General features: G+C 40.0%; 1 protein-coding gene across 7 annotated transcripts in view; it reads left to right on the forward strand.

Annotated features, from left to right (window-relative positions):
• The first annotated feature begins 1,383 nt into the window (after window positions 1–1,383).
• ROCK2 (Rho associated coiled-coil containing protein kinase 2) overlaps window positions 1,384–15,071 on the forward strand; it is a 132,937-nt gene continuing 119,249 nt past the window's right edge. For 5 of the 7 annotated variants that reach the window (XM_006073749.4, XM_006073747.4, XM_006073751.4 and 2 more), the window contains exon 1: window positions 1,385–1,989. In XM_006073749.4, coding sequence (XP_006073811.3) covers window positions 1,849–1,989 — 141 coding nt within the window. In that variant the 5' untranslated portion in view covers window positions 1,385–1,848. Of the gene's footprint in view, window positions 1,990–15,071 lie in introns of all 7 variants that reach the window. The other 2 variants (XM_044926246.2, XM_006073752.4) reach the window with 2 other exon arrangements.

Raw genomic sequence — 15,071 nt, forward strand, 5'->3', positions numbered from 1 at the left:
TACAAATTATTTGTCTTCGTTGTTTTATTTAACCTTATTTCCAATACATCTTTTCATGTACTTGCCAAAATTTGACGTGCTTGACTTGAATCCTGTATACCTGCTAGGATTCCTTCTGTTAATGTGACAGAGCTTGTTTGGATTATCCCCCAAGCGTTGGACAACTGGGTCCCTTCCCAGGTTTTGGTCATTATAGACATTCTGAACAGCCCTGTTGTAAACATCTTTATGCAAGTTCTCCCCCCACCCCCCCTGGGATCATTTCCTTAGAAATGGACTTCCTTAAATGGGTTTACTGGGTCAAAGGGGCTCAATGAACAGCTTTACAGCTCTTGGCACATATTTTTCAGATTGCGCCCTGGGTGGATCTGACCAATGGCGCAGGCCGGAGAAGGCAGGAATGTGGACAAGCGGCGGCCCCTCTGACCGCCCATCTTCCGCCACCCCCCCCCCCCCCAAAAAAAAGCCCAACAGCTCGAGGTCTGCGGAGGGAAAGCAGTTTTTCTATGGCCCCTCTCGTTCTTTTCATGGTCGGGTGTTGAAGCCCAGCTGGGGAGAACGACAATTAAGGGAGGCGCAGCGAGGTATTGGGCAGTCCCGGGACGCCTGCCCTGGGGCGAGGGGGAACAAGCAGCGCTTCCAGGCCCTCCTGCCGCAGGACTCGCATTCCACCCGCCCGTTCCTCGTCCCGTTTTCGAGTCCTAGGCACGCGCTCCCAGCCCTTCCACTACCATCCCCGTGGCCCAGGCGGCCCCTCGCGAGCGCGGAGCTCCGCACGCGAGGGCAGCCACGGAGCTGCAGCTATTATTCCGGCGCGGGTGATGCAAGGCAGCGCATAGCTGCGCGCTGAGTCAGCTGAGCCGGGCGGGGGCGGGGGGCGCCGAGCCGCCCATCCCCCCACCCCCCCACCCCGGCCTCCGGGCCCCGCGCCGGGCGCAGCCGGGTGCCCTCGAGGCGCCGCGGGGGTGGGTGCGGTGGGCCTCCGAGTCCGTGGGGTCGGTCACCCGGGCAGGGGCCGGCGGGAGCTGAGGGAGCCGGCGGCGGTAGGGAGGGCCCGACCCCCGAGCTCCCAGGTGCACTCTCCCCTCCCCTCAGCTGCAGCTCGCGGGTCCGGCAAGGCGGTGACCGCGCGCCGCCCGACCGTTTACCCTGTGAGAATCAACAAGGGGAGGGGGACACAGAGAAGGAAGGAGGCTGAAAAAGGAGAAATGCGAAGCCAAGCAGACAGGAGGAAACGATAAAAAACAAAAAACAAAAAAACGAGGAAACGGCCGTGCGGAGGCGGAGGCCGGCGGGAGGCGGCGGCGGCGCGCGGGGGGCGGGGCCGGGAGCGCGCGGGGCGGGGCGAGCGCGGGGGCGCGCCGCCAGCCGCGGCCCGAGGGGCTTGTGGGTAGCGGCTGCGCGCGGCCGGAGACGGGCGCCGCGCGGGAGTGTGTGAGGGGCGCGGGCGGCCGCCAGCGGTCATGGGAGCCAGCTGGCCGCGGCCGTAGTTGTCTGGAACCCGGGCTTCAGCTTCCCGGAGCCCCCAGAGGGCGGGACAGCCGCCGGGGGGCTCGGCGGTGGCGGCGCCACTTCCCCGCTCCCGCCCTCGGAGTCCTGAGGGAGCTCGCGGCGGAGGAGTGGACCGGGCGGCGCGAATCTGACTGAGGGGCGGGGACGCCGTCTGCTCCGCGCTGCTCCCGGGGCCGGGCGGGCCTCCAACAGCCCCAAGGCCCCGGGGCGCTGAGCTCGAGGCGCGCGGTGGGCCCGGGCGGAGCCCCGGCCGGAGCCGGTGGTTCGAGGGCGGCGGTAGGCCCCGAGGCCGGCAGGGCCGGAGCGCGGGGAGCCGAGTGCGGGCCTGGCGGCGGCATGAGCCGGCCCCCGCCGACGGGGAAGATGCCCGGCGCCCCCGAGGCCGTGTCGGGGGATGGCGCGGGCGCGAGCCGCCAGAGGAAGCTGGAAGCGCTGATCCGAGACCCGCGTTCGCCCATCAACGTGGAGAGCTTGCTGGTATGTGGCCGGGGGCTCGGGAGCCCTCCCTGATGACCGCTCGAATCGTAGATTGCTCCGACTGCCCACCCCTCTGTGCCCACCCAGCGGTGGGGGCGGGCGGCGGGGGGGAGGTCTCGCCCCACCCTGCCCAGCTTCCCGGCAGCCGGGCCCCGGGTCGGGGAGACCAGACAGTTCTGCGACCGAGTTCCGGGAGTAGAGAGACCCACCTTGGATTCTTCTCTTCTGCCTCCTGGAGCTGGTGTCACCCGTGGCTGCCCCGGTCTTGGAGCGCTGGGAGGAAGCACCCCTCTTTTTCTTCCCTCCTGCCCTGTGGGTCTGGGGGGGGATCCGGTGGGGAGATCTGCAGTCCATCAGACCCCAGGCTAGCCCATCTGAAAGAGCGTCATGCTGCCTGGGGACACGGGTCGGAGCAAGAGAGAAACCCGGTGGCTGTCCCTACGGGGTGTCCTTACCTCGGGTACATGACAAAGAGTTCAGTCTGAAATCTGGTAACACACAGCCTGAAGTTTCCATGTTTTCGGTTGTCTGTGAACATTAATCGTTACAATTCAGTGCATTTCAATTTCTGTAAATTTAATTTCCGCGATTATTGCCCGGGAGCTATAGAATTCACTTGAATCGTAGTGTACTATCAGTCTCTCCTTTTCATTGTTCTTTCCTGAGATGTCCTTGAAGATCCCAATTAATAGCCATGTAAAGTCTGCTAGTTGGCTTTGTTTGAGAAAGCAACAAGATTGATCAGAAATGCACTGTAGAATGCTTATTTATTTATTGCTTTTGTTAGGATAGACTGTTGTATTTTACAGACTCTTTGATTAGTATGCAATAGAGATGCATTTATGGGAAAAGGTAGGGGGTGTAGGTTTTTACCCTGGGGAGGAGAAGAAAGTGAAAAAGATGTGCTGGATGTTAAATTAGCTCTGGACAATTAGAATTCGGGTAGGGGATCCTTGGATCCTTTAGGTATTTCCTTCCAGAATGCCTGTTCTACTCCCTGACAGAAATCTATTGACTATATGATGAGAAAAACTGTCTCTTCCCTTTCCAGTGACTGACTGACTTTCCTTCAGAAGCTGTTGGTTATCCTTTGAGGTTTCTGGAATCATTTACGGAGTGACTCAGTCCCGTTTGGCCCAAGTGCAGGAACTGACTAAAGAGTGTCTTTCTGTACAGTGCACAGAATGTAGTGATGTAGTGTGTCAGACGTGTTTGACATTTCCTTTTACTGATTTTCACGTCAGTGTGTTGTTCATATGTTTTCATGGGAGCATGACACTCTGATAGTGTTTCAAAGTCTTCGATTGGGGATAGGGTTGGTTGCATGAAGGGCATAGCTTTTCCTAGACCAGAGCAGAGACTCTGGGCTTCACTCCCAGCATTTTCACTTTGGTATTTTGCTAGCAAAACTCTGACCTAAGGCCAGAAAGTTCAGTTAAAAATAGTACAGCAAATCTCAAGTATTCATCAGGTTCATATTCAACCTCAGATAGAAATTTTTTGCACTTTCATCTCTTAGGCTTTACTGATGTTAATTATTAGGGTCATTATGAGCTTGAGCCTAAGCTATTTATGATCATACATTATTTAAGTGTTTTCTAAATTATTAAAATGAAGGCTGCTTTTTAAAAAACGAAGCATTACATATGCTCAGTAAACTGCCTGGTCCATTCATTTATTGAGTGCCTGGATCAGCCAAGACACTTTACACCTTTATTAAGGTAACATACTGCTAGTAGGACATCACATGCTGCTGACTGGACAGGTTTCATCTTTGCTGTTTTTAGCTGATTAACTGTTATGGTTCTGGGTTGCAGTAAATCTTATCAGGCTCCAAAGTGTCCTTTACTCTTTGAGGTTGCTGGTGTTTCTCCTGTAGAATGACAAGCTGAAGATTTTTTTTTTTAAACCATGTTATTTACAGTGTTAGCTTTAAACCTGTATATTTAATTATATCAAATAGTAGAATGAATTGATTTTTAAAAATGTGGTAATGCAGGAGACATAGGTTTGAAGATTCCCTGAAGTAGGAAATGGCAACCTACTTCAGTATGCTTGCCTGGAAAATTCCATGGATGGAGGAACTTGGTGGACTACAGTCCATGGGTTGAAAAGAGTCGAACACAATTGAGTGCCTGATCGCGCACACAGCCTGTCCATAACATAATTTACTGTTTTAACCATTTTAAATGTACACTTCAGTGGCATTACATTCACATTTTTGTGCAAATATCACCACTATCCATCTCTAGGACTTTTTCTTCCTTCCAAACAGAAATTCCATGAGTTAATTTTTTAAAAGTGTTATAAAAGCATATTTCCAAAAATGATGGTGAGGGTCACTTTAAAGATTTAAAACCTTACTGTTTAACCTTCATTGTCACAATTGATCATTGTTTTACTGTAAATGGCATTTCTTTTGATTTTATTATAGAAAATATTAATATTTTTTCTTTAACAGAGACAATTTAAAGTAATATGATAAAAACACAGCCACAAATCTTAGTTACTTATTTTGGAGCTTAGAAAGTACCATTTAAAATTATATACTGCCTAAGGTGACAAAACTAAGAGGTGAAGTATACCAGAAGTTACTATTATAATAGTTACTATTATAGGTACTGTAGGCTAGGCCTTGAATTTAAAACTGTTTGTTGGAAAAAGTATTCTATGAGATAACATGTAAAAGTGCTTAGCTCAGTGCTTGGTACATAGTAGTGCTTATTAAATTTAGCTCACTTCTCTGTGCATTTAGCATATTTTTAGGTAAGTGCTTTTAATTTCCTTTGAAAAGGAAAATGGTTCTATTGGCAGCTGTTTCTTGCTATAAAATTTTGAATGAATAACATTATGTTTTGAATTTGCCATCAGAAAAGTGCTAGCAGTCACCAAGCATAGATATATCTGAATTCTAAGACAGTCAGTACAGAGACCAAAGTGTCTTTTTTTCCTCTGCTGTGGCTCGTTTTAAAGAGGCTTTATGTGGATCCTTCAGATTAATCTGAAGAGCATATATCCCTTTTGTGGCTGCAGATTGTAAGTTGCTAGCTATTACTTAAAAACAGAGTTTTGAGATTTGCTTCTGTAGTATCTGCGCCCCCTACCCCCCCCCCCACCCCCGCCGGAGGGAAGGATCTTCAGTAGTATGCTTTTTCGTTGTTTGAAACTTTTGAGTATATACCCATGTTTTGTTGTCAAGACTAAGCTCCCATACTGCTTACCCAAATATTACAGTAAAAAGAATTGTCCTTTAGTGTTGTGCTGGAGAGATGTCTTTCTAACGGTTTGTGCGTTTGTGCTTTGATTTATTATTTTAAAGAGTATATGATTATTGTAACCCCTGGGATTCAGGCTTGGGTAAAGTGTTCCGCTAGGCTTGTGTTGATGGGAAAAGGTGATTAAAAACTTAGGATTTTCAGTAACTTAGAATACAAAACACTTCATTTGATTCATTTTTATTAAACCTGTAAACTGTGAAAATATTTTTTATCACAGTGGTTTTTGCTAAAGCTTATTTGATGTAACATCTGTCCTGATCTGATGTTACAGTATTTTAGGCGTTTTTTTTCTCTTGGTGTAAATAATAATAGCTTCCCCTGGAGAAACATTGGGGTTTCCCAGGTGGCTCAGTGGTAAAGAATCCGGCTGCCAATGCACGAGGCAGGGACTCAATCTTTGGGTCGGCAAGAGCCCCTGGAGGAGGAAATGGCAACCCACTCCAGTAATCTTGCCTGGAGAATCCCATGGACAGAGGAGCCTGGTGGGCTACAATCCATGGGATCATAGAGTCGGACACGACTGAGCTACTGAGCACGAGAGAAATAATAGCGTTTGATTTCAGGATGCTACCCCAGACTCCCCAGAGTTTTGGGGACTATACTGTACATAGTATATATACTTTATTACTATTTTAAAATCCAAATATTCTGAATTTGGAAACATCTTGCTCCAAGGTAAGGCCAGCACAGACTAAGTAAGGAAGTACTGACTTAACACACATCTTAAAAAGCTGTAAAGAAATAGTGGATAATTATCTTGAAGCCTAAGTTGTTGTCCGTTGTTTTGGTTAAGTCCTGATCAGATAGTTCTGTTTTGCAATTTCAAATTCTGAAGTATTCCAAGCATACTGAGAGAATATAGCATGCAGAATGGTGCTAAAGATTACTTCTGCCTTTTCTAGAACTTTGTATAAATGGAATCCATAGTATGTACTCATATCTGGCTTCTTTAGTTCAGGATAGATTTTGAGATTCATCCATGTTTTGTGTATCAGCAGTTTGTTCCTTTTTTTATTGCTAACTAGCATTCTATTGTATGTATAATGCACTATTTGTTAGGCATCTTCTGTTAATGGATGCCTGGGTTGTTTTCAGTTTTTGGCTATTTTGTATAATATACTTTAGCTTTTAATAAAGCTTACTATAAGCAATCTAGCAGTAAGTTTGTGAGGACACATTTTCATTTCTCTTGAGTTAAATACCTAGCAGTGGCATTACTAGGTCATAGGGTAAGTGTATCTTTAGGTTGTTTTTTTGTTTTTGTTTTTGTTTTTTAATATAACTAACTGTCAGATCTTTTCCTAAAGTGGTCATACCATTTTACATTCACACAGCGACCTGGGAGAGTTCCAGTTCCTTCCCAACACTGAATCTTAAAGGTTAGCCATTCTGTGGGTGGGTAGTGGTATCTGATTGTGACTTTCATTTGCATTTTTCTGATGACTAATGATGTACTTTTTTATGCACGTAACTGGACATTTGTATATCTTCTGTGAAGCATTTGTTCAAATCTTTCGTCCATTTGAAAAATTAATATTCTTTATTTTTGAGTTACACAAGCTGTTTATGTATCAGTTTTTTTGTCAAATATATGGCAAGGTGGTTAATTACATTTTTTTAAATTGTTACTGCTTTTTCTGCTTGAAAGACTATTGTCTATTCCCATGTTTCAAGAAATTTTCCTTTACTTTCTTTTAGAAGCTTTATTGTTTTACTTTTAGGTCTAGAATAATATGTTAAGCCAGTTTTAGTGTGCAGTGTGAATGTTTTTCCTCATATTCCCCAAATCCAGTTACTTAGCTTATTCAGCAACATTTTTTCCACAGCTTTATTGAGATATTATTGACATGTAACATTGTATATGTATAAGGTATACATGGGATACACAATACTACCTAATGTTTACCACAGTAAAGTTAGCTAAAACATCCTTTACCTCACATAATTACTGTATTGGTGTTGTCATCTTGAGAGTATTTAAGATTTACTCTCAGCATCTTTCAGGTCATCTGTACAGTGTTGTTACTGGACAGTATAGTCACCAGCAGCAATTTGTAAAAAAATGTTTTTCTTTTCTTATTGGATTGCCTTGCTTGGTACCTTTGTTGAAAATCAGTTTACTGATAGGTGCTTTTTTTTTTATCAACTTAGTAACTACGTCAAGTCCTTAGTCATGGTCCTATTCTTTAACCCATGCTCTATTCAAAATTCTTTAATTTTTAATTTGTATCATTTTACTTGAAGGAAATGAGCAGGCAGCAATGGTTGAGACAGGGAAGCATGGATTTTATTTTTTGAAGTGAGGTAAGATTTGTTATTTTTTAAATTATAAAAATAATATGTTCTTATTATAGAAAATTTAGAGACTAAAGAAAGGTATAAATGCAAGTGACACTTCTACATAGTTTTCTCACATAGAGAGAGCACATTTTGGTATATATACCTGTCCGAAAAAATTAAATGTAAAAGAAGTAAAATTACACTGTACCTATGCTTTGTCATTTTTTTAAATACTTAATGAATAATAGGAGCTTTTATGTAATCAAGTTTATTAGTCTTCTCACTGTAGAGTGTTTTCTGGCTTAGGACATTCTCCATTATCAAAATTATGATATAGACATGAATTTTCTTTTAGTACTCTAATGGTTTTATTTTTAATGTTACTTCATTTGGAATTCTGATAGAAAATATGAAGTAGGGGTACAAAAATTTTATCAGGAGGTTTGTCTAACTACTATTTGTCTAACTATTTGTGAACAAATAGTTCACAAAATATTAATTGGGAACCTCTGTTATGTCTTTGTACTGTCATATAACTTTATTTGGAGAGTGGTGCTTGGGAGAAAGGAGAGAGTAATGATTATGAATTTGGTCTTCATTTGAGCTTCTTGAGTTTCTTCATGGAAATTACATCTCTACAACCATATTTAAAATCCTATCCTGTGCTTACATTCCAAAAATATGAGCTGTTAGTGATAAGGGTTACTGGTGAAAAGACTATGGAGACTCGGAGCACCATATTATAATATAGCTTTTGGGAAAAAAACACAAAACATTTTCTGTTGGTAGCTTAGCTTATTTTATAGAGGTTGATATTTCAATTGATATGAAATCATGGTGGCATTTGGGACTCTACTAAAACTGTCACTTTTATCCTTGATTGGAGTCATTCTCCTTTCCTCTCATCTGTATCATTTGTACCTTTTTTTTCCCCCTGTGAAGTATGATTAAATTATAGAGATATATTTGTGAGTTCTGCAATTGAGTGTCCCAGATGACCCTCACTTATCTTTTTAGAAAGCATTTGGATCGTGATAGTTAGCAGTTCTGTGTGTGTGTGTGTGTGTGTGTGTGTGTGTGAGAGAGAGAGAGAGAGAGAGAGAGAGAGAGAGAGAGAGAGAGAGACAGAGGCAGACAGACAGGTAGACAAAAAAGGAAGTATTGAGATTCACTTTTGGTTCATTATTGGTAAACTTTTGGGGAGTGTTTCTAACTAAGTCCAAGAATGTTTATATGGTTTGTTGTTTCATTCTGCTAAGGTATGGGTTGTTTAGGTCTGCCATCTAGAGTGCTCTGTAGGTTTTTTGTTTGGTTTTGTTTTGTTTGGTTATAAACTGATCACTTAGTACTCAACATCTAATTTCCTTTATTCTCTAAAAGAGTTTCAGATTTTTTTAAGTTATAAAGCAGTTGATAGAGATTTTCAAAAGATGATAGACTTGGAACTAAATTTTAACACTTCATTGTTGGGGTTATTTTTTAAGCCAGGGAAATGAGTAGCAGAACCAGCTAATACTTTAGATAGAAATGGAGCAGATCTTGTTTGCCATTACCTTAATTATTTGGATGTTTGTGATGAGGAATGACTAAGTATTGTCATATGTACTTCTTAGTTTTTGGCTTTATTTGGTGGATAGAATACAAGCTGTTTTAGGATATGGGTCATTTTTTTTCTTCCTCTTGCTGTGTCTTGTAATATTTGTTGAATAACAAATAATGCTTATTTAAGTAATGGAAGTGATAACCTATAGAAATAGATCCCTGCTTGAAGAGATGTTTAAGTATTCCCCAAGTAAAAGCTTTGATATTAATATATGTTCTTGTCACTTATTTCTTATCTATCTATAGGCAGGAAGATAAGTGAACACGTATATATGCAGAGGGGTTGTGTTTGGGTGGTAGAATTAATTGAAAGTCAAGCAGGAGAAGTGAATTGTGATTTGAATATTTTCGGAATTGTGCTTAGGCAGTTTGTCTTGGAGAGTATTTAAGCTGATTTTATTCAGTGTTTTAGGTAAGATAAAAACAGCTTCTGAGGGCTGAATGGCCTTCATCATGCTCTCCTACTCTTTAACTTTTCTTCTGGTTAAACATATCCAGTTCCTTCTTATGTACCTAGGTGATGCCTGTGTTTGAAACAGCCTTTCATGAGTTAGGGCAGATAAAATGCTAGTGATGTGTTCACAGGATGAAATTCCTTAAAGTGACATATTGGCTGTTATTAACAGTAAGGCCACATTTGTTAGCAGAATTAAAAACAAAGCCAAGGGCATGAGAGATTTTGATCAGGATTTAAGAGTGTTATTACAAGTCATTTTGAATGACTATTTTGAAAAACCTTCAGATAGTATCAAGCATTCTGATTACCAGCCCCAGCCAACCACTGATTCTGTTGTGTTTCTATGAAGTTTTCTTTTCCAGAAATTCCATACAGACAGAGTTAAACAGTATGGAGACTTTGTTCTGGATTCTTTCACCTGGTGGTGTTGAAAGTCACTCGGTCATGTCCGACTCTTTGAGACCCCATGGACTATACAGTCCATGGAATTCTCCAGGCCAGAGTACTGGAGTGGGTAGCCTTTCCCTTCTCCAGGGGATCTTCCCAACCCAGGGATCAAACTCAGGTCTCCCGCATTGCAGCCGGATTCTTTACCAGCTGAGCCACAAGGGAAGGCCTTCTTTCACCTAGCATAATGTTTTTGAGCTTCATTTATGTTGTAGCATTTATCAATATCTTGTTCTTTTAAATTGTTGAATAATATTCCATATACCACATTTTACTTAGAAATTCATCTTAATGTTTTTATTTCTCTTGACTAGATTTCAAGAAGTAGGATTGCTGGGTCATGTGGTAAGCTTATGCTTAACTTCTAAGGAGTGAACAAAATGTTTTCCGAATTGGCTGCACGATTTTACTTCCCACCAGCAATATGTAAGGGTCCCAGTTTCTCTGCATCCTCAGAGGACACTTGGTGTGGAGTTTGTGTTTATAGCAGCTGTAGTCGTTTTACTAATGACAAATGATGGCTGAGCTCTATTTCATGTGCTTGCTAATTTTGTTTGTTCTTTTGATATTTTACTAATGTATCGTGAGAATGGTATAGTAAATGAAATTTAACTTTGTTCATCACACATGAATTCTAGTGTTGAAAAATAGAATGCAGATAAATACAGATCAGAGCCCTTTGTAGGTGAAACTATCCTACTGTGTCTCCACCTGAAAGGCCTATTTAATACAAGGCTTGCAGGGGGTAAAGTGTCTGCCTACAATGTGAGAGACCCGGGTTTGATCCTTGTGTCGTCAAGATCCTCTGGAGAAGGAAATGGCACCCCACTCCAGTACTCCTGCCTGGAAAATCCCATGGACAGAGGAACCTGGTAGTCTACAATCCATGGGGTCGCAAAGAGTCAGACAGGACTGAGTGACTAAACTTTCACTTTCTTTTCTTTAAAACAACAACAACAACAACGAAACCTTGTTATTATCCTTTTTCTTCCAAGTAATGAATGAGCCTTGTTGAACTGTGTAGGCCCTGTGATGGCAGTAGAGTCTCTCCTAGTTGGGTCATTTCTAAGCTAAAGCTGAAGTACTTCTGACATAACATATGGCTTTTAAATGGTTCTCCTTTCTGCTCTGTGCTCATCTTTTCTTTTTTGATTATTTTGAGCATCCTGAAGTAAGCTTATAAGCATATTTCTCTCTTGTTGGACCCAACGTTCATCTTTATACATTTCTGTTTTACATAAAGATTAGGAAACAATTCTTAGTATCAGTTTAGTAACTTGGTTCCTATGAGGGAAGGATAACTATTGATATTTAAAACACTGTATATTATGCTTACCTTTGTTTTTTTACTTTGAGTACTCATCTGAATTTAACAACAGATACAAATGTTGCCTTTTCCTGTTTTTAAGTGGCATTGGGTATTGATTTTGGGGATTACATTATGTGCAGAGTTTTGGAACTTAATCAAAATAGTGTTCTTTCTTTTCAGATATAATAGTAACTGCCTTATTTGTGCATTCTGTATCAGGATATGATCCTGCTGTTTTGCCTTGCTTTTCAGTATGATTCCTTTAGAAGTCATAAAAATATGCTTATTGAAATTAAAGTTTTCCTTTTAGCTTTAGTTTAGATGATTGTGGGTTTTTTTTTGTTTTTGTTTTTTTGAGTTTGTATCAAGGATAACTGCACATAGGACTTTTCTGAGCAGTGAAGGGAAATTATTCTTTTAATCTTTAAGATGCTTTAATATATTAAAGATGAATTTAAAAAATTTTGGTTTAGTATTTATTTTTCTAAAAGAAAAGTGCATTAGCACGATTTTCATGAACTTTGAGGCCTGTAAAGTGTAGTGAAATGTGTTTTTGCATGTTGAAACCCTGTAAAAATATTTAAAGTATTGAATGTCTAAACAGTATGATTTTGAAAAATGCTTCACTTTTTGGGGATAACTTATTATAGAGTTACAGTGTGTGGCACTTTATTGTGTTACATAGTTGATAAAGTGCAGGTTGAAATTGAATAATTAAAAATGGTGTGTTATGGTTGATTAGTTTGCCTTTGTTAAAAGAGTCAAGATTTAAAAATTTTTTTCTTTATGAGCCATTAGATTTCATCAAGTGATGGTAACAGGTTGTATAATATAACCATCATCTATGGGAATTAGTAAAGAATAGAGGGAAATATATCAAAGTTATGATTTTCTTTCAGGGAAGTGAGATACCAAGTCAGAAATTGGAAAAAGATAATGCAAAATGTAGTGTTTAATATTAATGACAATATTCCATCTATTCTAAATTTAGGAAAATTTGCTTGGAGTTAACAGAGTATTTGGAGTGCTTTTAAATATCTAAAGCACAAATTTTGAATTTTTGTATTGGCTTTTCCATGATTTCCCAAAGTATAATCACTGAAATTAGTATGCAAATGAAATAACAGATTTTTCTCTGAACTTTAAATGCATGGTATGATCCTATATTAGTTGCATTCAGCGTGAAACAATTTTTTTGTTGTTGTTTTACATTCTCTCAAAAAGATACTCTTAAACTTTAATCCAATGCATTGAAAAAAATTCCTTACTGGATTAAAATAAAAATGAAAATATATACATATATCTGGCAATTTAAAAACTTAATTTAATACCAGCATAGTGTATTTAGTTAAGATTTTTCTAATCTGTGTCTGTTAAAGCCAGTAGCTAAGGCAGTGGTTTCCAAACCTTGTTACACATAGGACTGTACTAGAGAATTTTACAAATATTGATGTCCAGATTCCACCTCCACCCATTCTAATATAATTGGTATGTGATGTGACCTTCGGATCAGGAGATTTAAAAGTTCCACATCTGGTTTTTAAATACAGGAAAGTGAGCTGAGAGGTGCAATATTCAAAGATTGGCAGAGGGGCCACTGGGTCCAAAATGTATCTCAGAAAAGGAGAATTTTGTTTCTTCTTTTAGATCTGTGGCTCAGAGAGGTTTCAGTGAAGCCAGAAAGTCAGAATTATCTGATGAAAGTCAGAAGCACAGTGAAGGTGCTTGGTGGAAATGGTGTCAGATCTTCTGATGTAGATGACCTGTAGTGAGGCCAGGAATTTGCATTAAAACAAACATATTCGTTGATTCTGATGCAGGTAATCTGCAGGTCAAAGTTTGAGAAACATTGTAGTGTTGCTTTTTATAATGATTGGAAAAAAGCAAAAACCAATGGTTGAGATCTCTGGCACACAGAATTGTATATGTGGAAAATTCTGGCATATGGAGAGATGCCACGTTTTCTGAAATACGAGTCATCACATTTTAAGTGTATTTTTTTTTAGAGCTCCATAGGAATCAGACCAATGTTTTTCTTTTTCTCATTTTAGAAGAAAATTTAATTTGCTGAGATTTTCTGAAAGGAGAGTCAGATAAGATACACCAAATAGAAATGATTAAAAAAAAAAAAAAGATTGTGGTAAAATATACACAATACAAATTTCAATGTGGAAATGTTATCATTACATCTTACCCTTCAGTGGGAAATACAGTTTGCAGAGACTTATTGTCCTAGAAATATATAATTCTGATGTTTTACTTTAACAAATGATGATGGGAAAATAGGAACAGTCTTTTTACTCCTTGATTTAATTTAGGAAGAAAAATTTCACTAGAAATGTATGGTCCTTCAGAGAATGGCACCTGAAGCAGAATGGCGTATGTCTGTGATTGTATCTATGTTGAAAAAAATAGTAAAATCATTCAAAAATTTTGTTTACAAGGAAGCAAAAAAAGTTGTAAAATATTCAAGCCTTTATGTTAAACTTTTGAAATTTTGCTTTCAAAGCAGCCTTCAAAGTTATTGGTTACATTAATAGTCATTAACATGTTACTATTTAGATTTTTAAAAATATACTTTATTTGCAATTATTTTCTTTTCACTTCATTTAAAATTAGAGAAATCCACATGATTCATAGACAGTGTATAAGGTGGCCATACTTTTCATTCACTTAAATATTTGTATATCAGATTTCCTGCTCTTAGGCCATTTTAATTTTGGTGGTTAAGGGGTGTATACCTGTTTCAAATTAAAATTTGCATGTTTTGATTCTTGTGATAATAGTAAAGCTATTAGAGGTATAGCAGTTATGATTTTTTAAATCTTTTTTTCATATTTGAAATCCTTGGCAACTCACTTTTTGTCGATTTTATCTTGTGGCTAAAAAACTGCATCATTGTGGCCAAAGGTACAATTAATTATTATTTATGAGTCTAGGGTGATACATAAGTATCTTTAAAGCCTTAAATTTTGTAACAGTTTATCTTTTAAGATGTATCCATTCTTTCCAAATGATTACTGAATAGAAAGAAAACTATAAACCTGAAACAAATCTGGAATTGGGTGACTCTTCTTTCACTGACTAAATATATCAGTACTTCTGCAGTTATCATTGGAAGTTTGTTACATATGATTTAGTAACCTTTCATTGGAAGTGTTTTTGGACTTAGAAACATTTTACAACTAGTCATTAGAATCCCTATTCCATAACACCTCAGTATTGTATTGCTTCCTAGCATTTCTAAGTACTTGCTGCTGCTGCTGCTAAGTCGCTTCAGTCGTGTCCGACTCTGTGCGACCCCCGAGACGGCAGCTCACCAGGCTCTGCCATCCCTGGGACTCTCTAGGCAAGAACACTGGAGTGGGTTGCCATTTCCTCCTCCAATGCATGAAAGTGAAAAGTGAAAGGGAAGTCTAGGTCGTGTCCGACTCTTAGCGACCCCATGGACTGCAGCCCACCAGATTTCTCCGTCCATGGGATTTTCCAGGCAAGAGTACTGGAGTGGGGTGCCATTGCCTTCTCCGTCTAAGTACTTGACAAAATGCAATTTGAGACTTCATGATTCTTTATTCCATATTTACGCCAAAAAAATTTCTAGGTTGTTATTTCTGACTGTAGCTTAAATGGAATGTATAATTCATGATTGCAAAATTTAAAATTAGCGTATGAATGTGTTTTGTTAATGTTGTATTCAGTCTAGTGAAAA

The sequence above is a fragment of the Bubalus bubalis genome, chromosome 12 (assembly GCF_019923935.1).
Source record: "Bubalus bubalis isolate 160015118507 breed Murrah chromosome 12, NDDB_SH_1, whole genome shotgun sequence".
Lineage (NCBI taxonomy): Eukaryota > Metazoa > Chordata > Mammalia > Artiodactyla > Bovidae > Bubalus > Bubalus bubalis.